This window comes from Trichomycterus rosablanca, chromosome 8 (assembly GCF_030014385.1).
Source record: "Trichomycterus rosablanca isolate fTriRos1 chromosome 8, fTriRos1.hap1, whole genome shotgun sequence".
NCBI classification, from domain to species: domain Eukaryota; kingdom Metazoa; phylum Chordata; class Actinopteri; order Siluriformes; family Trichomycteridae; genus Trichomycterus; species Trichomycterus rosablanca.
The window spans coordinates 37,712,237-37,738,537 of NC_085995.1; the positions used below are offsets into that span (position 1 = coordinate 37,712,237).

The window sequence follows — 26,301 nt, forward strand, 5'->3', positions numbered from 1 at the left end:
GCATGCTCACAACACACACACACACACACACACACACACACACACACACACACACACACACACACACACACACACACACACACACACACACCCAAATGGTCTCAATGTTACTCTTCTTGTACAATAACATCAAATCCCCAGCCGCCCCTTCTCATCTTTAAATTCCCTTAGATTTAGATCTAAAATGTACTTCTTGTGTCTAAAACAGTCTTGTGTCTCAGGTTTAGTCTCCTTAGTCCTAATCTCAGAATTACTGTCTCCTGTTCGGTCCGAGTCTTTGGGTCTGTCCGAAAACTCAGTGAGCTGCCCTGCTGCCTACCTGATCAGCTGCCTCAGTAGTGCGGATTCTAATAAGAAACTCAACTCATAAGACAGATTATTTCAACACCTTACTTAGTAATTATGGCGATTACGTCACTGCAGTTTTAGCTTTTTAAGCCTAAGGCCGTTCAAACCAATGGCTGAGGCGTCACAACCCGCTAGCACGCCAGCTAACGTCTCCCTCCGTGTACCGAAAATGGTTAAACTGTCCCTGACGAGGTCAAATTTGAAAAATAAACGACACTTGTGCTCCTTTATACAAAAAAATTAATATCAATGAGAATTTATTTACATTTGAAAAGAAATCCGTCGGTTGCTTCACATTATATTCGTCCGCCATGTTTGTAATTTTTAGTGAGAAAAGTTGTGCTGCACTGAATAATGGGATGAGCGCTCCCTCGTTATTCAGTCAGATTATCACTCAGAATTAAGGCGCCTCAGTAGGAGCATTTTAAGGAATCTAACAATTTAGACACGCCCTCTTCTCGGGAGTGTAGGCTGACGTAAAATGTGTCTATGTTTGTTTATTAGGATTGTAACGTCATGTTTTACACTTTGGTTACATTCATGACAGGAACGGTAGTTACTCATTACACAAGATTCATCAGTTCACAAGGTTATATCGAACACAGTCATGGACAATTTAGTATCTCCAATTCACCTCACTTGCACGTCTTTGGACTGTGGGAGGAAACCGGAGCTCCCGGAGTAAACCCACGCGGACACGGGGAGAACATGCAAACTCCACACAGAAAGCACCCGAACCACCCCATCTGGGGATGGAACCCAGGACCTTCTTGCTGTGGGGTGACAGTGCTACCCACTTAGCCACCGTGCCGCCCAAATGCCTCTATGTAAAGAGATCATCGGGTTCATCGGAGATCATCTTGAGTCAGGTTTACACTGTCAACAGGCTCCTAATTTTGTGGCTGCACAATAAACAAAACCGTACAAATAAAGTAGCCGACCGTGGTGAGGTGGAGATCTAACCAAACAATGTAGAAGCTATGTAGTCTGCAGGATGTTTGTGTTGCCTGGCAACAGTCCAAAACTATGTGTTTGCAGTCATGATCTGGTGTTGCGTTTTATTAATAACTAATAAATGTTGTATAAAAGCAGCATCACACTCGAGGTCGTGCTGTTATACTGAACGCCAGAACGCTGTGATTGGGTCAGAGGCACAAGGTCGATATTCTGTATATTAGCACGACCTGAAGAGTGATATTTCTTACTTGTTTGTTTGTTTATTAAGATTATAACGTCATGTTTTACACTTTGGTTACATTCATGACAGGAACGGTAGTTACTCATTACACAAGATTCATCAGTCATGGACACTTTTGTATCTCTAATTCACCTCACTCGCCAAATCCATAAGCGTCTCTCAGTCTCTCAGACACGACCGATTACTCCTCCTACTACACCCTCACTGCTTATATCCAAAATATAAAAGTGAGGAAACTTTTTGAAGGTCCCTCGTATAGGCAGAAGTGTCTCTTTCCTTTTTTTAATCTCAAATCAAACTGTCAGTTCTTCATCTTCACCTTGTCTCTAGTCCTTGCTCCGATGCCAGACAGTCTGTACTCCTTCCTTTGTCTCTCATCTCAGACTAACTCTCTCATTATTCCCAGGTCTCTTACCCCAGACTGTCCGTCTGTTCCATTCACTCGTCTCTTCTACATTTTACACTCGGTCCTTTTCTCTCTCTGTCTCTTCCTTTTTTTTTTCCTTACTGACTCTCACACTTCTGTATCTCCTCTAACACCGAACGTCTCTCATCCTTCCTCTCCGTCTCTCGTTTCAACTTCCTCTCATTTCACAAAGAATATCTCACATCCTCCGTCACTGATTTCTCCTGCAGGTTGGAAAGAAGCTGTGACGAGAGGCAAGTTTGCTTTGTGCCATTTTTGTTTAAAAACATGAGTATACTCTCACTGGCCACTTTATTAGGAACACAATACTATTAATGGCTTGGACTCCATTTGTTACTTGAATCAGAGATTTGATTTAGATCTAAATCTCCTGTTCTGCCATCTCAAAGGTGCTCGAGTGGAATTAGATCTGCTGATTAGGAAATTGATTTGTATATCCAATTAACCTGACTGCATGTCCTTGGACTGTGGGAGGAAACCAAAGTTCCCAAAGAAAACCCGTGCAGACATGGGGAGAACATGCAAACTCCACACGGAAAGGACCCAGGCCGCCCCACCTGGGGATCGAACCCAGCCACCGTGCCGCCCCCCCAAGACAGGTTGAGTCCATGGCTTTATGCTATTTTTATCGTATGCTTACCCAACAATCATGTCAGAGCGAAAAACCGAGATTTATCAGACTAGGCAATGTTTCACCAGTCTTTAACTCTGCAGATTTGGCGACCCTGTGCCCACTGTAACTTCAGATTTATGTTCTTGACTGACAGAAGTACTTGGAACACCAGTTAGGGGCAGTGGTAGCTCAGTGATTAAAGTTTAGGAGTCTAGTGATCAGAGGGTCGCTGGTTCAAGCCCTGTGACTGTGCAAGGCCCTTAATCCTCAATTGCTTGCACTGTATTCAGTATCAGCATAAGTTGCTTTGATTAAAACGTGTCTGCTAAACGCCATAAATGTAAACGTAAACGGAGGGCTTTTCTCTTCAACACGGTTGCATAGAGTGGTTAGTTACGTTACTGTAACCTTCCTGTTTGCTTAAGACCATTCTCCTCTGTCTACTCTCATCAACAATGCCTTCTGCAGAATTGTCATTCACTGAACGTTTTTATTTTTAGAACCACTTTATGCAAACTCTAGAGATTATTGTGCATTAAAAATCCCAGAAATCCAAGGATGAGCAGTTTCTATCATACACAAATCAGCCAATCTGGACCAGCAATCATGTCTTGGTTTACGACACCTGGATAACAATTCCGTAAGAGTTTTTGCACTGTGTTGCTGTCCCATGAACGACTCGTTGGACATCTACATGATAAAATGATGAAGTGAGCAGTGACTGCAGACTGTCCTTGTGAATGTTCGGTGTTGAAGGTGTGCTATGTTGCTAGTGTAGTTAGTGCACACATGCTTGCCTGTGTGTGTGTGTGTGTGTTTGTGTGTGTGTGTGTGTGCATAAATGGCTTGAATATTTTCCTGAGCTCAGGAAAACCGAGTGTGTGAGAGAGAGAAGAGGAAGCAGAAGTAAATGGACAGTGACCTATATTCCTGCAGACAGGCCATCACAACACTTCACAATCAAATCATTCATAAAAAACTACAATCCCAACCCAAACTAAGACGGGCAAAGCCATTTGAGAATATCAGTACTGCAAAGATTTAGCCTCCTGCACCTCAGTGTGATTTTTCATTGCAGGTACTGTTGGCATAGGGGTCGACGATGCAGTTTACTCACGTATGCATGTACAAATAAATCATACAAATACAAAACACCTAAACCAGGATCATCCTGACTGTTATCATTATACTATAATGTTGTATATCTGTACATTTATAGCTTTACATGTATATATTGAACAGTGGTGCTAGTTTATGTGAATAAATGTGTGTTTTGTTTTTAATGTGTATTACATTACATGTGAGGGACTATGCACCCAAGATTTTCACTCACCTTTCACACCTGTGTTATATCAGTGAAAGGTGCAAAAGCCAACATCCGTCATGGTAGGGAAGTGCATCAGTACCTATGGCATGGGTGACTTGCATATGTGTGAAGGTACCACTGACGCAGAGGCGTATACAGTTAGTCTCTGTTCCATGAACTTGTTTGCAAGTCCAACAAAGTTAGTCTAGGTATCCAGCATTGTAGTTAGCCTATGGCATATAGCGCTGTAAAGTAATTAAGCTTTCTAGCAAAACAACTCAGTCTTTGCACATGAAATAAAGTTCATAATAAAAAAATCTTTCCTTTAAACTGTAACAGTAAAAACATGAAATAAAGTTTATGTTATGTGCCGGGTCCAATTTCACTGGATTAGGTTACGCTAATGAAACAGCCAGTCGTTCTATTTCGTCGACTCCAAACATTTACTCAAAGCGTGGTATCTCGTGTCTGAGCGGCAGAGACACGAACTAACTGCCAAATGTGAAATTCTGGCATCATTTTAAATTTTGCACTGTTTTAAAGAAATCTTAGAGAAAACTGACACAAAAATGTAAGGTTTAAATGAAGGACATATTGTACTGAGATTCTTTTCTCAAGAAGCCAGGTCTAGGTGCCCAGGTGGCGCAGTGGGATATGTGGGTGGGGTCTTCAAACGCTGTGGACACTCATTGGCAGAGTGCAAGGGTGCAAAAGGGTTCCGTTAAGGGCTGCGTGCGGGTTGGAGGAGGCGTGAGCAGCAATAGACCCTCCTCGACCGCAAAATATCAGGGAATGTGTGTGTGCTTGTGCTTAACAACCTGCATGCAGTCCAGATTTGTCCCTAACTGAAAATATATGGTGCATCATGAAAAGGAGAATAAGATGATAGCAACCACTGACTGTTGAGCAGCTAAAGTCGCATATCAAACAAAACTGGTAAAAAAATTCCACAACAATTAGTGTTCTCAGTTATTAAAGCATTAAAGTCTCATTAACAGTAAAGGTGATGTAACACTGGAGTAAACACACCTCTGTCCCAACTTTTTGGAGTGTGCTGCAGGCATCAAATTCTAAATGTGTTTATATTTACACAATATGAGAAAGTTGATCAGTGAAACATTGGAAATCTTTTATTAATACTTTTACCAGTTAAATAAAGATTACAAATCAACAACTTGTCTGGAAATGGGGTTTGTACTAATGAAAGTTACTGACAATAAAACTGTCAACGCTGGTACATAAAACGAGGGATTTTGGATTGATAGATTCTGACAATTATTGGTATCACTTTAAAGATCACATCAAACTAAATCATGTTATAAAATAATAAAAACAAGCTTTCATCCATCAGCTGAAATGTGATCTCTGAAAACAGAGATGAATATTCATCGATCCGGCTTCTCAACTCTCCAGTTATCAAACCGTAGGAGCAATTAGGCAAACCAAGCACAGGACACAGACTTAGATGTACACCACTGCTGTAAATGACCTTGTGGTCAAAAGTATGTGGTCACTTCTGCTATTTATTAAGTTTCAGCCACACCAGATGTAAATGAAATGCTTTTTACATTTCAAGTCCTTTTCCATAGACACGGTTTGGTGTGAAGGACCTCCAATGGCCTCCAATGACCTCAACCCAACTGAACCACATCCATAGCAGGCCAGGCCGACTTATCCAACATCACTGCCTGAATAGGAATGGGCACACCTTACAACAAGACACTACAAAATTTTCTTTAAACCGTTCCAAAAGGGTGCAAAGAGAGGCATATTCATTTTAGCGCTACTGGTTTTGGAATAAAATGTCCATCTCATATTTTCTTGTGTCCACATACTTTTGGCCAATCAAAACAACTGAACAAGCTTCGAAGATTAGTACCCAGGATGTACTTTTGTTTGCACTGTGATCCTGACATAACAGGTTCTTTATAACTAAAAAAACTACAGGGGGGGGGACACATTCCCAATTATCGAGCCGTGCTTCAAAGCTTGTTTAGTGGAATCAGGTTCATCTGGTTCATCAGGTTTGATCCTCCCAGACTTATGGATGAAACAACCATGAGTCGTTATTTACTGTCCTCATCAGTGAGCGACTACTCAGGCCCAGTACAGGAGAGTAATTAAAGAGACGTGGAGCGATTATTTCTGTCTTTAATGCGGCCATGAGCCATGGATAACAGGCACTGGGGGACTGGCTGAACCAGCACATTTAACATGATTACAGCAGTCCTTCATCTGACTGAACTCTCAACCGTTCAAAATCCAACTCACGATTCAGCCAAACCTGGAACTTACACCATTAGAAGCACTGTCATGTTTTCTGTTATAAAACGTTCTCGAGGGTCAGAATGTGGAAGCAGGAGAGAACAAACCAGGTTGTAGAAAACTAGGAGGTTTTTTTTATCTAGCGCTCAAATAAATACAAACTTAAACCCACCAGCGTGAGGATATAATTGGAAGACGTCTGTAATGGTCTTCAGAAAACGGAAGCCTGGCCTTGCATGAGAAACGGGGCCGACATGGATGATAATGAGATCCTCCTCAAACCCAGAAAGAAAACATCTCCAAGGGCCACAGAAGCAGTTTCAGAGCAAGAAAGGATTATGGGACATTTATACACATCACTGAAAATTACATATTTGTCAAAGGTCAGCGTCTAGCCAATTGGTCAGCGTCTAGCCATGTTTATATTAGGATGAAGAGAACATGGAGAGGTAATGCCGACCGTACAAAAGCAAAAATGACAGACAGGCAACGTCTTGAAATGTCACCCAACAAGGGTTCAATTTTATATCGTTTTTCATGCTAACTTCACCTAAAAAGCTTTAAATAATGCGTTTGTGTACTGTTGAGCACAGATAATACATATAAATACCATTGTAATGGGAACGAGGACTCAGATGGGTCACTAATGATCAATCAAACCAACATATAAACTTTAATCTTGTTCAATTTGTTTTCACAGTGCAAGAGGAGTCTGGAGCATTTATGTTTCTTGTCATCATTGTCTCAAAACTACAAATTATTACTAGTATCGGATTCCTTTACTTTTTTTGTATTTTGTTTATGCATTTTTTTCTCCCGACTTTAGCGCATCCAATTGCCCGATTGCGTCATGGTTCCTCATGACCCCGGCTCTGATTAAAGAGAACAAAGCTAACCCACGCCCCCTCCAACACGTGGGCAGCAGCCGTATGCATCCTGTCACCTACACTGGGCGAGTGCAATACGGATCAGCACAGTGTACAGAGAGACACACCCTGATCCACACACTTTCCTCGTCTCTGTGCAGACGGCATTAATCAGCCAGCAGAGGTCGTAGTTGCATCAGTCATGAGAGAGAGACCCTATCCGGCTTAACAGGTTTCCCAAACATCCTTATGGGAAAAATACCTCAAAACTCGACGTCTTTAAAACTCGAAGCCACTTGTTTGTAATATTTTCCAGCTCCGATGACAGAAAGATTGTACATGGTATCAAGGCAACTCACGACTAACCCAAACTTAACATTTATTAAAATAATGCACAATAAATCTAATTTTTTGTAAAATAAATAAATATGTTGCTCATTTGTCGACACATTTGTTTGAAATAATCTGCCTGCTTGACTGAACAGGTTTGGATTTGCCTGCACGTCTGAACACATTCTCACGGCACAAACTCACTCTGCTGGTGGAACTAATTACACGGAGTAAATGTTTTCTAGGCAAGATGAATGTTAACACCTAAAAACAGATTTTCTTTATGAAGAAAATATCCCAAACAACACAGATGTTTCATTTTCAACTGTGATATACTGGTTCTGTAGGTGTGTGTAATGTTGGTAGGCATGAGCTAAGTAACTAGCTTTCATAAGTCTGCCTCAAAACAACAACTACCATGTGTACATGCAACCTAATCCATGTGTATACATCCACGTCCGTGTGTACACCTCAGTCAGAATAGACCAGTCCAGTTGAGGCCATTCTGAATACAATATTCAACTCCTTTAATTAATCTGATAGAAGATTAACAGACATGTAAACACATGTATCCCATTATTGTACAATATTTTGGATGGGATTATCTGTAGTGTGCATGTAAATGGAGATTTTTATCACACTGCTGAGGAGACTGTACACATAAACACCTCAATCTTAATCTATAATCAGAATTTATTCAATCAGATTGAAGGAAACCTTCATAAAAACTCAGCCATTGTATAACTGTTCTCTTACACATGGGAGAACACTTCGTGTTTGTATTATATTTTTGTATAAAGATGTTTAGAAAGTTCAGATGCTCTTTGTTTAAACTTGTATTAGATTCAAACTTCCTGTTCTTTGTAGTGTTTGTGGGTATTTTCTGTCTTGTGTGAACTAATTTGTTGTGCCAATTTATTATCAGTTTGTCATGAGATACAGTATGAGAGTTGTGTAATTGCTTGTTATGTGGGTTTTATTGTATACAGTTTCTTGTTTTAATGTTCATTGTCCTTTGTAATGTTTGTTTTTATATGTTTTACAGCACTTCGTTCAATAGTTGTTTTAAATGTGCTTTATAAATAAATTGACACTAACATTGAAATTGACATATGCAAATGGGAGACAGACAGACAAATAGGTAGACAGACAGATAGACATATAGATACAGACAGACAGACAGACAGACATAGATAGATAGACATACAGACAGACAGATAGACGGACAGATAGATAGACAGACAGACAGACAGACAGACAGACAGACAAGAAGAGTTTGTTTGTTTATATAACGCCATGTCATATCTGACATTCATGGTAGGACAGACAGACAGACAGACAGATAGACAGACAGACAGACAGACAGACATACAGACAGACAGATAGACATAGAGACAGACAGACAAACAGATAGACAGACAGATAGATAGATATAGACAGACAAGAAGAGTTTGTTTATATAACGCCATGTCATATCTGTGACATTCACGGTAGGAACTGGTTTTATTTGTTTTGTATTATATATATACAGTATATATACAGGGGTTGGACAAAATAACTGAAACACCTGTCATTTTAGTGTGGGAGGTTTCATGGCTAAATTGGACCAGTCTGGTGGCCAATCTTCATTCATTGCACATTGCACCAGTAAGAGCAGAGTGTGAAGGTTCAATTAGCAGGGTAAGAGCACAGTTTTGCTCAAAATATTGCAATGCACACAACATTATGGGTGACATACCAGAGTTCAAAAGAGGACAAATTGTTGGTGCACGTCTTGCTGGCGCATCTGTGACCAAGACAGCAAGTCTTTGTGATGTATCAAGAGCCACGGTATCCAGGGTAATGTCAGCATACCACCAAGAAGGACAAACCACATCCAACAGGATTAACTGTGGACGCAAGAGGAAGCTGTCTGAAAGGGATGTTCGGGTGCTAACCCGGATTGTATCCAAAAAACATAAAACCACGGCTGCCCAAATCACGGCAGAATTAAATGTGCACCTCAACTCTCCTGTTTCCACCAGAACTGTCCGTCGGGAGCTCCACAGGGTCGATATACACGGCCGGGCTGCTATAGCCAAACCTTTGGTCACTCGTGCCGATGCCAAACGTCGGTTTCAATGGTGCAAGGAGCGCAAATCTTGGGCTGTGGACAATGTGAAACATGTATTGTTCTCTGATGAGTCCACCTTTACTGTTTTCCCCACATCCGGGAGAGTTACAGTGTGGAGAAGCCCCAAAGAAGCGTACCACCCAGACTGTTGCATGCCCAGAGTGAAGCATGGGGGTGGATCAGTGATGGTTTGGGCTGCCATATCATGGCATTCCCTTGGCCCAATACTTGTGCTAGATGGGCACGTCACTGCCAAGGACTACCGAACCATTCTGGAGGACCATGTGCATCCAATGGCGGTGCCGTGTATCAGGATGACAATGCACCAATACACACAGCAAGACTGGTGAAAGATTGGTTTGATGAACATGAAAGTAAGTTGAACATCTCCCATGGCCTGGTCACCAGATCTAAATATTATTGAGCCACTTTGGGGTGTTTTGGAGAAGCAAGTCAGGAAACGTTTTCCTTTACCAGCATCACGTAGTGACCTGGCCACTATCCTGCAAGAAGAATGGCTTAAAATCCCTCTGACCACTGTGCAGGACTTGTATATGTCATTTCCAAGACGAATTGACGCTGTATTGGCCGCAAAAGGAGGCCCTACACCATACTAATCAATTATTGTGGTCTAAAACCAGGTGTTTCAGTTATTTTGTCCAACCCCTGTATATATATTCAGTTTTATATTATTAAGGAAATTGAGGATTATTTCTGAATTATCTTGGGTGAAATTTTATTTTAATAAAAGTCTTTGTCTTTCACTGTTGTATTTTGAGCGTTCATTCAGGATGTGACAGAGAGAGAGAGAGACAGAGAGAGAGAGAGAGAGAGAGAGAGAGATTACTTATTACATGCTCTGCTGCATTTCTTCTTTAAATGTATTTCCTTTTACTATTTATTTATCTGACCACAACAACTTCTTTTAGAAAGCTGTTGTGGAGCAAGGGCTTCTTCTTTTGCCTGACAGGCTCCAAACCTGTGCTGACATAAAGCTTGCTTGACTCTCACACTGTAACGCTTGTAATTAGGTCTAATGAGTGCAGTCAAACCTTGGTCTATTCATACGGGCACTGAGAAGTCACCAGCTGTGATCAGAGTTAATGAGGAATTAAAGTCAGGATACAAAGTTCAATGACGTTACACAGTAAAGTGTACAGTAAGTGTACAGTATGTTTTTAATCCATCATATTTGGACAGATTTGTATCCGGGAATCAACATCTGTAGGAAGTGTGTTCCAATCCCTTATTCGCCCCCCCAAAACTGACATAACCAACATGTTCCTAACAGGTGTATGTAAACCTCAATTGTGTAGATTTGTACACATTTAAATTTGACAAACAATGCTACTGTGCGTGCATGTGTGCAGATGTGCTTATATGGGGTGGACAAATCAGTAGCCTTGATGGGATTTGGTGTCCGGGCTATCAGTGTTTAGTCAATACTTGCTTGGTGGATAAGTGGCTCAGTAAGCAGCTTCATGATGCCTTCATGAGAACCAGCCTTCCTTTAATCGACCAGGAAAAACTTCTATTGTAATTTTCCCTGCTGAACATGGGTTTGAAAAGTTGATTTTTGTATTTATTGATGGTGAGAGAGAAATGGCAAAGCTCAGACCTGAGAGAGAAATGGCAAAGCTCAGACCAATATGGACAGACAAGAACATCAGCCTCAAAGTCAAGCTTAAACTGATGGGTGTCCTGGTCATCTCCATCTTTCTGTATGCCTCCGAGTCCTGGACCTTAACAGCAGAACTACAGCGATGGATCCAAGCAGTCGAGATGAGATGCTACAGAACCATCCTTGGCGTCTCATATAAAGACCACATCACAAACGAAGAGATCCGCAGCACCATCAAGCAAGCCATTGGACAATACGAAGACCTCCTGACAAAAGTTAAAAAGAGGAAACTAAAATGGTATGGCCACGTCACAAGAAGCAACGGCCTTGCGAAGTTCATTCTGCAAGGAACCGTCCAAGGATCCAGAAAAAAAGGCAGGCAGAGAAAGAAGTGGGCCGACAACATCTCAGAACGGACCCAGAGGTGCTTTGCGGAGACCCAGGAGATAGCACATGACCGCCAAAAATGAAGAGGACTGTTGAACGTGTCAGCCCAGCGCCCCCACGACCACCCCCCGTCAAGGGACCAGTGACTTTTACATTTAGGCATCAAGGTTTGATCTCACCGCGAGTCAAGCAGCTTTCCAAACTGAGTTACACCCTTGTGCCCTCAAACTCTTTTACCTCAAATGTGCAAATGAACGATGTCAACAAGTACGGCTTCAGAAGGAGAATTAGGACAAGATAATAGTGAAAAATGATACATTTAAATGTATATGAACACTAGACCAAGTGTTGGTTGAACATTCCAGGCTCAAAGAGTTTAAATAAGTCTGTGAGAATTTGTGCCAATTTAGTCTGAAAGTGAGATCAAATGCAGGTGATTGTGTGTCAATGAAGACATGCGGATGTGGGGCGGCACGGTGGCTCAGTGGGTAGCACTGTCGCCTCACAGCAAGAAGGTCCTGGGTTCGATCCCCAGGTGGGGCGGTTCGGGTCCTTTCTGTGTGGAGTTTGTATGTCCCCGTGTCCGCGTGGGTTTCCTCCGGGTGTTCCGGTTTCCTCCCACAGTCCAAAGACGTGCAAGTGAGGTGAATTGGAGACACTAAATTGTCCATGACTGTGTTTGATATTAAACTTGTGAACTGATGAATCTTGTGTAACTAGTAACTACCGTTCCTGTCATGAATGTAACCAAAGTGTAAAACATGACGTTAAAATCCTAATAAACAAACAAACAAACAAACATGTGTGTGTGTTCAGAGCTTAATATGTATCAGTCTATTTAAAGAAATATCATATTTGGGCCAGAATTGAGTTGATTTGAATTTCAGTTAATCAAATCCTTCTTCTCGCACGAACAATTTAACATTAAAAGTAACAGGAGAGCGTTTTCCAAGCCCGAGGTCAGAGCTCCTCCTGTCAGATCTCTTATTTACCCCTCAGGTTAACCTCATTAACCTCATGCTGTACAGATAAGCTGATTCCTAAAGAGAACCATGCTGATGTTTTACTCGCTGATCTTTCCACCTGAGGCATCGTCACCCACTGACCAGCTGAGCTCGATCTGCTCTGATTGGAGGAAAGCGTGACCTTTGGTGAGGCACGGCAGGAAAACAAAGTCAGAGGTGTTGACACCTGACCGGCTTCCCAACGGAGCGCTCGTTTGGGTTTCGCTAACGAACACCAAAGGGAGCCGTGGCTTAGCCTGAACCCTGAGGAACCCACCCGTTCTTGCACAAGAACTCCAAGCTATTTTCTCCTGCTCTGATGCTCCTGTTTTAACCTCGTGAAGAGCTTGTTGATGAGCTCAGGCATGTATGAGCAGGAAAAGGATGAAATGTGCAGCGCAGAGGATCTGAAGGAACAGGATTGGGAAATACTGCTCTAGACACCCTGTCATGTAAGATTATAGGAATGATCTCGGCAAAAAAACGCTAAATGTAGCGGAGCGGCCGAGACACGTCCGCCGTCTGAAGTTTGTGTCTTTAAGTTTTACTCCAGACTCTCAGCACCCATCAGAAATCTCCTGCCACACTTAAACGGATATGCTTAGAGAAAATGTGTCCAGATATGCCGACATAATCCAAGAACCACCAAAAAAAAAGGCCTGCTGATAAATAATAAGAAGCTATTGAAACATGGGTGACCCTGTCCACAGTCAAGCAGGCTTTACATTGGCATCAACGTTGAGGTTAAAACGCTAGAAAGAACCCCTGCTTCAAAAGCTAGACCTAAAATGTCGACTGTGGATTATTGTTGAACAATGAAGAAGCAAGAGCAGCAGGTTTTGACTTGCAGGGCAGCCTATAAACCCATATCAATGTAAAGCCTGCGTGACTGTGGACAATGACACATATGCTTTAGAAGATTGGAATTTATAACTATTTATTTATTTGGGTTTTTTACGCCATGTTAAACACGTGTGTCATTTATTGGCAGAACTGGGTACTATATATCTGTCTTCTTCATCTTGTCCTTATCATTTGGTCCATTTTATATTTTCATTTTTATGGCTTAATACTGTTCTTGTGTTGTCTTGTGTAAGGATTTCTTTTATGGTTTCAGACATGTGCACTTGTTCTCTTTCCTTTGTGTATTTAGGGCATTCTATCAAAATGTGTTTTATGGTTATAAGTGTTTGGCAGGTTTCACATGTTGGTGGGTTTTCTCCTTTTACCAGGTATTGGTGGGTTACCCTGGTGTGGCCAGTTCTGCATCTTGTGTGTATGGTTTGGTCTAGGTGTCGTTCCTGGTGAGTTCTTGGTTTGGTATTGATGATTGGGTTTATTTCTTTGGGTTTGTTGGTGGTCTGAGCGTTCCATTCATTTTGCCATTTTGCCTTGATGTAGGAACATATTAGTGGTTTTAAGTCTGTTGATGGGATTTTGATGTTTGTCGTATTTTGGTTTGTTTTTCCTCTAGCTAGCTGATCTGCTTTTTCGTTCCCTTCTATTCCACTGTGTCCTGGTACCCAGCATAGCTTTATGTCATATTCCTGTTCTGTTAGCTGGTTGATTGTCCTTTGTGATGTGCATGATTCCAGTGCTTTAAGGCATGATTGTGAGCCTGTGCATATTAAGATTTCGTGTTTTTGTTCTTCTTCTGCATATTTTAGTGCCATAAGTATGGCATGGGCTTCTGCGCTGTAGATGGAGCTGGGTTGGGGTAATGTTACTCTGTCTGTGTGGAATTTATAATTAACTTAGAAATTTACTCAGTCACAGAGAAGAAACAGTCACAAAAAAACTGAAATCCCAAAGCTGTCATGACCTACAGTACACATCCCTTACTAATGTATGTACATTTTTTACCTCAATATTTCTGTAAATAAAGTTTAAATGCTTAAAAACATTGTTAATAAATATTGTTATTTTATTACACTCTCTCACTGAGCACCTTATTAGGTACATCCGTCTGGTATGAACATTTATTGATCATCAGATGAACTTGAAGATTATACAATTACTGACTGTAGCCCATCTGTTGCTCTGTGCACTTGCTCTGTTGCCCCCTGTACCCCATTTATCAACCCCACTGACCAGTTGTTATTTGGGTGTATAAGTGAAGCAGGTGCAGCAGTGTTGCTGGGATTTTTAAACACCTCAATGTCAAATCTGGGTGGAGAATAGCGATCCAGCCAAAAATATAAAGCCAGCGGTGATCTGTGACCAGGAAGTGTCTACTGATAAAAGACAAGAGGAACATGAACACACACTGTGCATAAAAAAAAAAGAAAACTGCTCTTGTCTCTAACTGTCCAGCTGGTGTTCAAATTAGAGGCCAGGAAGTTAAAACAATAACATTCCCAACAACACTGCTGTACTTGATACACTCATACCAGAACACACTACCACGTCACTGCAGTATTAGTGTCATTTCAGTACTGAGAATGATCCACCACCCAAGCATTATCTGCTCAGTCATATGGGCGTCCATTTCAAGTATTAGAAGCGATTCAGGGGGGTGACAAGGCATGCATAGCAACAGCCCTCACTAACTTCCTGCTCATGGTCACAGTGCAACACTGTAGTACATGGGTCATTTCAGCAGAAAATATAAGAACCCAGCAGAAACCCACTCAGACTGAGAGAGATAGACAGAGGCGATAATCCAAGCCAGGTCTCACCTAAACTTCTCACAGACGGTGACTGAAGAAGAATGAGTAAATCCATTAAACCTAGGTCCCCGGGGCATGTGTTGCATTGGGACACCCACTACACCACCTAAAACAACGTCGTCGTCGTCCCCCAGCACGTTATAGGTGTTGAATGGAATGAGATGGACGATCATTTCTCAATCAGTACAGGCAAGAAGTACACTCAATTCAGAACTCAGTGTAGGACTCACTACTCAATTCAGAACTCAATGTGGGACTCACTACTCAATGTAGGACTCAATACTCAATGTAGGACTCAATGTAGGACTCAATACTCAATGTAGGACTCAATGTAGGACTTTATACTCAATGTAGGACTCAATGTAGGACTCAATACTCAATGCAGGACTCAATACTCAATGTAGGACTCAATGTAGGACTAAATGTAGGACTTTATACTCAATGTAGGACTCAATACTCAATGTAGGACTCAATGGAGGACTCAATACTCAATGTAGGACTCAATGTAGGACTTTATACTCAATGTAGGACTCAATGTAGGACTCAATGTAGGACTCAATGTAGGACTTTATACTCAATGCAGGACTCAATGGAGGACTCAATACTCAAGGTAGGACTTTATACTCAATGTAGGACTTTATACTCAATGTAGGACTCAATGTAGGACTCAATACTCAATGCAGGACTCAATGTAGGACTTTATACTCAATGTAGGACTCAATGTAGGACTCAATACTCAATGTAGGACTCAATACTCAATGTAGGACTTTATACTCAATGTAGGACTTTATACTCAATGTAGGACTCAATACTCAATGCAGGACTTTATACTAAATGTAGGACTTTATACTCAATGTAGGACTCAATACTCAATGCAGGACTCAATACTCAATGTAGGACTTTATACTCAATGTAGGACTCAATGTAGGACTTTATACTCAATGTAGGACTTTATACTCAATGTAGGACTCAATACTCAATGTAGGACTCAATGTAGGACTTTATACTCAATGTAGGACTCAATGTAGGACTTTATACTCAATGTAGGACTCAATGTAGGACTCAATACTCAATGTAGGACTCAATGTAGGACTTTATACTCAATGTAGGACTCAACGTAGGACTTTATACTCAATGTAGGACTCAATGTAGGACTCAATGTAGGACTTGATACTCAATGTAGGACTCAATGTAGGACTCAATACTCAATGTAGGACTCAATGTAGGACTCAATACTCAATGTAGGACTCAATGTAGGACTCAATGTAGGACTTTATACTCAATGTAGGACTCAATGTAGGACTCAATACTCAATGTAGGACTCAACGTAGGACTTTATACTCAATGTAGGACTCAATGTAGGACTTTATACTCAATGTAGGACTCAATGTAGGACTTTATACTCAATGTAGGACTCAATGTAGGACTTTATACTCAATGTAGGACTCAATGTAGGACTTTATACTCAATGTAGGACTCAATGTAGGACTCAATACTCAATGTAGGACTTTATACTCAATGTAGGACTCAATGTAGGACTTTATACTCAATGTAGGACTTTACTCAATGTAGGACTTTATACTCAATGTAGGACTCAATGTAGGACTTTATACTCAATGTAGGACTTTATACTCAATGTAGGACTCAATACTCAATGTAGGACTCAATGTAGGACTTTATACTCAATGTAGGACTCAATGTAGGACTTTATACTCAATGTAGGACTCAATGTAGGACTCAATACTCAATGTAGGACTCAATGTAGGACTTTATACTCAATGTAGGACTCAATGTAGGACTCAATACTCAATGTAGGACTCAATGTAGGACTCAATGTAGGACTTTATACTCAATGTAGGACTCAATGTAGGACTCAATACTCAATGTAGGACTCAACGTAGGACTTTATACTCAATGTAGGACTCAATGTAGGACTTTATACTCAATGTAGGACTCAATGTAGGACTTTATACTCAATGTAGGACTCAATGTAGGACTTTATACTCAATGTAGGACTCAATGTAGGACTTTATACTCAATGTAGGACTTTATACTCAATGTAGGACTCAATGTAGGACTCAATACTCAATGTAGGACTTTATACTCAATGTAGGACTCAATGTAGGACTTTATACTCAATGCAGGACTCAATACTCAATGTAGGACTTTATACTCAATGTAGGACTCAATGTAGGACTTTATACTCAATGTAGGACTTTATACTCAATGTAGGACTCAATACTCAATGTAGGACTCAATGTAGGACTTTATACTCAATGTAGGACTCAATGTAGGACTTTATACTCAATGTAGGACTCAATGTAGGACTCAATACTCAATGTAGGACTCAATGTAGGACTTTATACTCAATGTAGGACTCAACGTAGGACTTTATACTCAATGTAGGACTCAATGTAGGACTCAATGTAGGACTTGATACTCAATGTAGGACTCAATGTAGGACTCAATACTCAATGTAGGACTCAATGTAGGACTCAATACTCAATGTAGGACTCAATGTAGGACTCAATGTAGGACTTTATACTCAATGTAGGACTCAATGTAGGACTCAATACTCAATGTAGGACTCAACGTAGGACTTTATACTCAATGTAGGACTCAATGTAGGACTTTATACTCAATGTAGGACTCAATGTAGGACTTTATACTCAATGTAGGACTCAACGTAGGACTTTATACTCAATGTAGGACTCAATGTAGGACTCAATACTCAATGTAGGACTCAATGTAGGACTTTATACTCAATGTAGGACTCAATGTAGGACTCAATACTCAATGTAGGACTCAATGTAGGACTCAATGTAGGACTTTATACTCAATGTAGGACTCAATGTAGGACTCAATACTCAATGTAGGACTCAACGTAGGACTTTATACTCAATGTAGGACTCAATGTAGGACTTTATACTCAATGTAGGACTCAATGTAGGACTTTATACTCAATGTAGGACTCAATGTAGGACTTTATACTCAATGTAGGACTCAATGTAGGACTTTATACTCAATGTAGGACTTTATACTCAATGTAGGACTCAATGTAGGACTCAATACTCAATGTAGGACTTTATACTCAATGTAGGACTCAATGTAGGACTTTATACTCAATGTAGGACTTTACTCAATGTAGGACTTTATACTCAATGTAGGACTCAATACTCAATGCAGGACTCAATGTAGGACTTTATACTCAATGTAGGACTCAATGTAGGACTCAATACTCAATGTAGGACTTTATACTCAATGTAGGACTCAATGTAGGACTTTATACTCAATGTAGGACTTTACTCAATGTAGGACTCAATACTCAATGTAGGACTTTATACTCAATGTAGGACTCAATGTAGGACTCAATACTCAATGTAGGACTTTATACTCAATGTAGGACTCAATGTAGGACTTTATACTCAATGTAGGACTTTACTCAATGTAGGACTCAATACTCAATGCAGGACTCAATGTAGGACTTTATACTCAATGTAGGACTCAATGTAGGACTTTATACTAAATGTAGGACTCAATGTAGGACTCAATACTCAATGTAGGACTCAATGTAGGACTTTATACTCAATGTAGGACTCAATGTAGGACTTTATACTCAATGTAGGACTTTATACTCAATGTAGGACTCAATACTCAATGCAGGACTCAATACTCAATGTAGGACTTTATACTCAATGTAGGACTTTATACTCAATGTAGGACTCAATACTCAATGCAGGACTCAATTCAGCAGGTAGCCGAGGTAAGAATGCTCACGAAACTGAACTCAATAATCAGCATTTGTTCGCACCCACTTCATGCCCTGGAGGTGTTTCGACAGAGCACCTTCAGTCATAGACCGATTCCACCAAAATGCAGAACTGAACGCTACAGGACGTCGTTCCTAACAGCTGCCATCAGACTATTTAATCATTTATAAAGAATACATATAACTATTGTATGCTCTGTGTACTTCTATTTTTATATACACGTATACATGTATATAGACTGCCTGTAGTTTTTTTTATTTAACATTGTTAGATAACAGTATATAGTGGGTTTTTTTTACTGAGTCAGTGGACGTTGTATACATGTGGCAGGTTGTTTATCTCGTAAGAGCTGCTGTAACAAAGAAATTTGTTCTATCTATCTATCTATCCACCCAGGAAGACAACATACCATGAAACAAGCAAAAATGATGTTGGAAAATGGTTTTATAAAGCCTATCTTAAGTACAGTATGTTGTGTGTTTATCTGAGTCTGGTTCACAAGCCACTTCATAGTGGGGCCCCACCTGAAAGAATAGGTGCAAGACGGGAATGCATCTTACACAGGGTCTATCTGTTGCAGGGCGACACACACACACAACATTTCCCCGCCTGCATTGCATTATTCATTATGATATTTTCACTAACCACATCATACTGGGTCAAGGTGGGTCCTGGGCCTACTGAGAAACAATGGAATACACCCAGGACATGGTGCCAATTCACTGCAAGGCACGACACACTCATGCATTCACTCATTCACGCACACATAGGGGCAATTATAAGTAGTTATATTACCTTCTGCTATAAAGGGTGGGCGATTACTGGGGTAAACTTGGGTACTGGAGGTGGGGGGGTGGGGGGTTAACTTATCCACCTGCAAGATTGTCCGCGTGGGTTTACTCCAGGTGCTTCCGGTTTCCTCCCACAGTCCAAAAACATGCAAGCGAGGTGAATTGGAGATACAAAATTGTCCATGACTGTTTGATATAACCTTGTGAACTGATGAAGGGTGTGATACATGACGTTAAGTCCGTCTGGTGCACCTGTATGAACTTGAGGGACAACGCATCCTCATGGCTGGGCCTAGTGGGTACAGCTTTGGCCTATCAATTAAAAGGTTTAGAGTTTGAATCCCAAGCTATGCGGTCACTGTTGGGCCCTTGGGCGAGGCCCTTAACCCTCTCTGCTCCAGGGGTGCCGAACAATGACTGACAATCTGTGATATTTGAAGAAAGAATGTGGTTGTACTGTACGCCTGTATGTGTATATATGACAAATAAAGGCGTTCTGAAGGACCACATGTTGATTTCTTTGGTCCATTAAAGCTCATGAATCAGCACTTCAGACCTGACTTTCACCTCTAGCATATATATTACTGAAAACTGGGTTGGGAATGCAGCAGATATCACACACATGGTGCTTAGTGCACCTTTAATGTGCCATTGTGCTGATAGATGTGATGTTCTGTATGTAATAGCCATGATGCTTTCATTGTACTCACCACTGTGTGCACTGAACCAGCGGGGAGCGATATGGAGGGGCAGCGTGTCCGCCAGAGACCCCCTAGAGCCCAGATACAGCACTCCGTCTGTCTGTCGCCCGTCTCCGCCCCCGCCGGTGTCTCGGTATCCATGGGGGCGCGCCGGGTCCGAGCCTGATCCTTGTACCGCCGCGGCCCGGTCCAGTGGCTCGGTGGTTCGGGGCGGAGCAGCCTGCGTGCCGGCAGTCGCGGCGGCGTAGAAGCCGAACGGTACTGCGCCGTTATGCTCCATGCCCATGCCCGCCACCGAGCTCACCGAGCGGCTGCGCAGCCCCATCGTCCCGGCCGCCCGGTAATGACCGAAATGGGCCGAGGGCGGCACCGCACTGTCGTCCGTCGAGACGCCAGGAAACGGGGGCCGCGGCCGACCCGCCGTGCTCTGCTTACCCCCCATCTGCAGCCGTTAAACCGGGGAGAGACCGAAATAAAAGGGATCTAGACCGTCCCCCGTGTGAGGGGGATCTGTGTGCTTGTCTATCCCTCAGTCACCGACCGAACCGATCAACCGACTGTTAAATCCCGGTCGTCAAGTCTGGCTGAAGCAGCTGTGCCCGGCAGACGCGAGATCCAGCGTTTGGATCATCAGCGACCCGAAGCGTCGGTTCTCTCACAGGGATGACAGAGCTCCCGGTTCCGCCGACCGATCCGCACCGCGCTGTCAGCAATATCCGCTCCCGGTTCGTTCATCTCAAGCCCGACCGGACCGAAACATCACATCACGCCGTGACATCCGCGTGCACGTGTCATCCGCGTGCACGTGTCGGTTAACCTGCGCGTGTCCGTGTGCGCGTGCGTTTAACGGCTGTTTTGTCCAGGTGCTGCTGCTGCTGCTGTCGCTGCCAGACAATAGGAGACCGTTGCTGCGCCTGCGCAGATTTACCAACCGCCGGTTTGAGCAGAGGCGTTTATTGCGCATGCGAAAATCCAGCAGCGACGGTTAAATCTGAGTAGGGCTGGGCGGTATGACCAATACATTTGTATCACGGTATTTGACGGTTTCACGGTCTGTGGCTTATTCTACTTTCATAAGTACAGCAGACCCTTGACTTACGAATTTAATTGGTTAATTTTAAGTCAAAATGTTCGTTAGTTAAACCTGTTTTTCCCATAAGAAATAATGTAAATAGAATTAATCCGTGCCAGACCCCCCAAACCACCCTTTCTAATGTCTTAAATGGTCTGTTTTGTTATAAATACAAGTATATTTTCCCTTAAATCTTAAATTATAGAATAGACATTCCTGTAATAAACAATAATAAACAACAATACACAGTAGTACTGTACATAAACACACACCACATTTCAGTACAGTACGTGTGCTTTACCATACACCATACCTTCTTTTTATATCAAATGTATCTACCAGAAACAACAATAACTCTCATATTTCTCTATTATTTCCTTCTTTATTTCAATAGTGTTGTATTTTGTAGGTGTAATTGCACGAAAGAAAGAATACTTTACTGAGCCGAGTTCCTTCTTCTCTCTCACTCACTGTCCCCTCTGTCTGATACACAGTGACACCTACTGGCAGGAGTAATTATACAACAACAAATATTGATTTTTTCATTTTCTCACCACTGAGCTTTCTCTGCATTTTCTCTGGGGCCATTTTAATATTGAATTTTACAAAATATAAAGAAAACACCGGAAAAACACCGTCCGCGGTCGGAGTCAACTTGTTCATGACATCAGGTGTTTCGTAATCCGAAATTTGTTCGTAAGTTAAGTTGAAAAAGATCGTTCATAACTCAAACTGTTCATATGGTAAACCGTTCGTAACTCAAGGGTCCACTGTACATAGAAAATAAAAAGTTTTAATTTCACCTTGTGTATAATGAAGGTTTTGAGTAATATAAGCTTTGCTCTGCCCCACAAAATGACTCAATATATGATGGAATTAGTACGTGTGAAACAGGTGCAATAAATACAATTTTTATTGTTTATTTAATATTGAAGTATTATACAATTAGCTCGCTCTTAAAAAAACGTCGTTTGAAAAGTGGACGACTTTAAATATCTCCGATTCCAAAATAGCGACTGACATGAAGTATTTTTGCCCCATAAAACAGACCTGGAACCCAGAGTTTTAATTATTGACTGTCTATAGAGGAATCGTGTGAGCCGTGGCTTGACAAACCCGTACAGTATATCGTGTTTTAGTCTGTTCTAAACTGCCGACACACCTCATTTCTTTGGCAGGTTCTTCCGGTGTACATTTGGTCTTCCTCTCTTCATCCTCCATCTGTTTTTGTTTATTTTTTCACCATATTGAGGAAACCTCTCTCTTATCTGTTAACACTGTCATGCCGATGCTAACTGGCTTACTACTTAATCTGCACGGGGCTCCATAGCGCTTTTGGCGGCGAACAATCTTACATGATCTGCTGCCTTTTGAAGCCTACAGCTGTTAAAATTAACTGTTACGGTATGGCAGTACAGTAGACCCTTGAATGAACGATCTTTTTCAACTTAACGTACGAACAAATTTCGGATTACGAAACACCTGATGTCACGAACAAGTTGACCCAGACCGTCTCTCTCTCTCTCTCTCTCTCTCTCTCTCTCTCTATATATATATATATATATATATATATATATATATATATACAGTGAGCGAACATTCGGACAGCAGACGGTGTTTTCCGGTGTTTTCTTTATATTTTGTAAAATTCAATATTAAAAGGAAACTGACTATTGAAAATGAAAATGACTATTTGTTGTTGTAAAATTACTCCTGCCAGTAGGTGTCACTGTGTATCAGACAGAGGGGACAGTGAGTGAGAGAGAAGAAGGAATTCGGCTCAGTAAAGTATTCTTTCTTTCGTGCAATTACACCTACAAAATACAACACTACTGAAATAAAGAAGGAAATAATAGAGAAATATGAGAGTTATTGTTGTCTCTGGTAGATACATTTTATATAAAAAGAAGGTATGGTGTATGATACAGCACACGTACTGTACTGAAATGTGGTGTGTTTTTATGTACTGTACAGTACTACTGTGTATTGTTTATTATTGTTTATTAGAGGGAATTTATCTTATGGGAAAAACAGGTTTAGCTTACAAACATTTTTACATTTTAAGAACAGCCCTTTGGAACCGATTAAATTCGTAAGTCAAGGGTCTACTGTATATGAAAAACCCATAATGTATGAAGAATCAAAGACGCCCAGTGCCCAGTTTTCTTCACAGATGAGAGCAGATACACTGAGATACACTGAGCACAGAGGCTGGAGACTCCCTGGTGAATATTCTGCTGCCTGCAGCATTATCCCAGATTATCAACTGATGGCTTACAGTACATTGACTGCTGTCAGGTACTGGTATGAAATCCTCTGAGCAATTGTCAGACCTTACGCTGGTGCAGCGGTCCCTCATCCTTGTGCAGGACAATGTCCGTCCTCATGTGGCCAGAGTGTGTAGGCAGTTCCTGGATGATAAAGGCATTGACGTCATTGGCCTCACTCCCCAGACGTGAATCCAATCAATAACCTCTGGTACATTATGTATCAGTGCATCAGACATCACCAAGTAGCGCTACAGACGCTCCAGGAGCTCACTGATGCCCTGATCCAGGCCTGGGAGGAAATCCCTCAGGACGCCATTTGCCGTCTGATCAGGAGCACGACCAGACATTGTCGGGAGTCCATACAGGCACGTGGGGGCCATAAACACTACTGAGTCAGGTTATGAGTTCAGTTATTACTCAGATTTTTGGTGTGATTTTGAATCCAGGCCTTATTGGTTTGATGATTTTGGTTTCCACTGACAATTGTTACATAATTTTATTCTCAACAAATGACACAATTTACAACCCCAAATCAAAGTTTCTTACATTTACTTTGACTTTTATTTGATGTCAGACATAGATATTTCATGAGATATTTCATGTTTTGTCTGGTCAACTTCATTCCATTTATTAATAAACATCCATTCCTGCATTTCAGGCCTGCAACACATTCCAAAAAAAGTTGGGACAGTAAAGCATTGACCACTTTGTAATGTTGCCGTTCCTTTTCACCACACTCAAAAGACGTTTTGGCACCGAGGAGACCAAGTGATTTAGTGTTTCAGCTTTTATTTGTAAAATGTGCAGCAGTACGGGGTCGTCGTTGTCGCATTTTTTCTTACAAAATTCTCTATTGGGGACAGATCAGGACTGCAGACACCTTAAGCTCGCACCCTTGGCCTTTAGGCACTGAAATTCCTCCCGATTCCTTGAATGGTTTAATAATATTATGTACTGTAGAGGGAGAAATATGCAAATCCCTTCCAATCTTTCTTTGAGGTTCATTGTTTTTAAACATTTCAATCATTTTCTCACACATTTGTTGACAAACTGCAGATCCTCTGATCATCTTTACTCATCAGAGACTCAGACTTTCCTGGATGCTGCTTTTGTACCAAGCTATGATTACAATCACCTGTTGACGTCACCTGGTTAAAATCACATAATTATTTAGTTTTTTCACCTATAGCCCTAAATTGACCCCGTCCCAACTTTTTTTGGAACGTGTTGCAGGCCTGAAATGCAGGAATGGATGTTTATGAATAAATGAAATGAAGTTGAGTAGATAAAACATTAAATATATCATGTTCATCCTGTCTGCAATCAAATAAAAGTCAAAGTAAATGTAAGAAACTCTGTGTTTTTATTTTATTTGCATTTTCCATACTGTCCTAACGTTTTCTGATTTGGGGTTGTATATCGTAAAAAGATTTTTAACTTAAATCCTTCATTTATTAAGATCTGATGTGTGGTTTCACTGTTCCCTTCATGTTTTGTAGTTACCACCCACCGTCATGTGATAAAGACCCAAATCCCCTTGATTGCATCATGAACTATACAGTGTCAACAGCTGCAGGTAAACTGATTTGGATCAACTTGATTGGATCAGCATTAAAACTGGTTTCAGACATCCCAAGTTGCAAAAACTCATTTCAGGGAGGTACCCCCGGACCCCGACCCCCCAAGCCCCCCCCCCCCCCCCCCCCCCCAAAAAAAGCTAAAAAACCTCTCGCACACACCAAAGGATATGGGTGATAACAGAACTTTTAGGAGCTGCTAACTGAGCTACTAAGCTAACTGTTCGTGTCACAATTACATTAATGTGTACTACATAGTGCACTAGATATATGTTCCCTACATAGTGATAGCTCAGTGATAGCTCAGTGGTTAAGGTACTGGACTAGTAAACAGAAGGTTGCCGGTTCAAGCCCCGCCACCACCAAGTTGCCACTGTTGGGTCCCTGAGCAAGGTCCTTAACCCTCAATTGCTCATTGTGTAAGTCGCTTTGGATAAAAGCGTCTGCTAAATGCTGTAAATGTAAAAATGTAAATAGTGCACTAGATTGTATATTAGAAAAGAATTTATGTTCCTTACTTAGTGCACTATATAGTGTACTAGATAATAGTCTTATGTTTTTTACATAATGCTTTAGGCAGCGTATTAGTTAACGGATTTAGGTTCCCTACATAGTGCACTAAATTGTATATCAGATAACGGATTTATGTTCCCTACATAGTGCACTAGATAGTATTTTAGATATGAATTTATGTTCCCTAAGTAGTGCACTAGATAGTGAATTAGACAATTGGTTTATGTTCTCTACACAGTGCACTAGATTGTATATCAGATCACGGATTTATGTTCCCTACATAGTGCACTAGATAATGTATTAGATAACACATTCATGTTCACTACATAGTGCACTAGAAAGTATAACTAGATGATGATTTGTGTTCCTTACATAGTGCACTAGATAGTGTATTACATAATTAATTATGTTCCCTACATAGTGCACTAAATTGTATATTAGATAATGGATTTATGTTCCC

The 26,301-nt window shown here is 41.2% G+C and overlaps 1 protein-coding gene across 1 annotated transcript in view; it reads right to left on the reverse strand.

Annotated features, from left to right (window-relative positions):
• znrf1 (zinc and ring finger 1) overlaps positions 1–21,145 on the reverse strand; it is a 47,947-nt gene extending 26,802 nt beyond the window's left edge. The window contains exon 1 of the mRNA XM_063000852.1: positions 20,419–21,145. Coding sequence (XP_062856922.1) covers positions 20,419–20,851 — 433 coding nt within the window. The 5' untranslated portion in view covers positions 20,852–21,145. The remainder of the gene's footprint in view (positions 1–20,418) is intronic.
• Between the last annotated feature and the right edge of the window lie 5,156 nt (positions 21,146–26,301).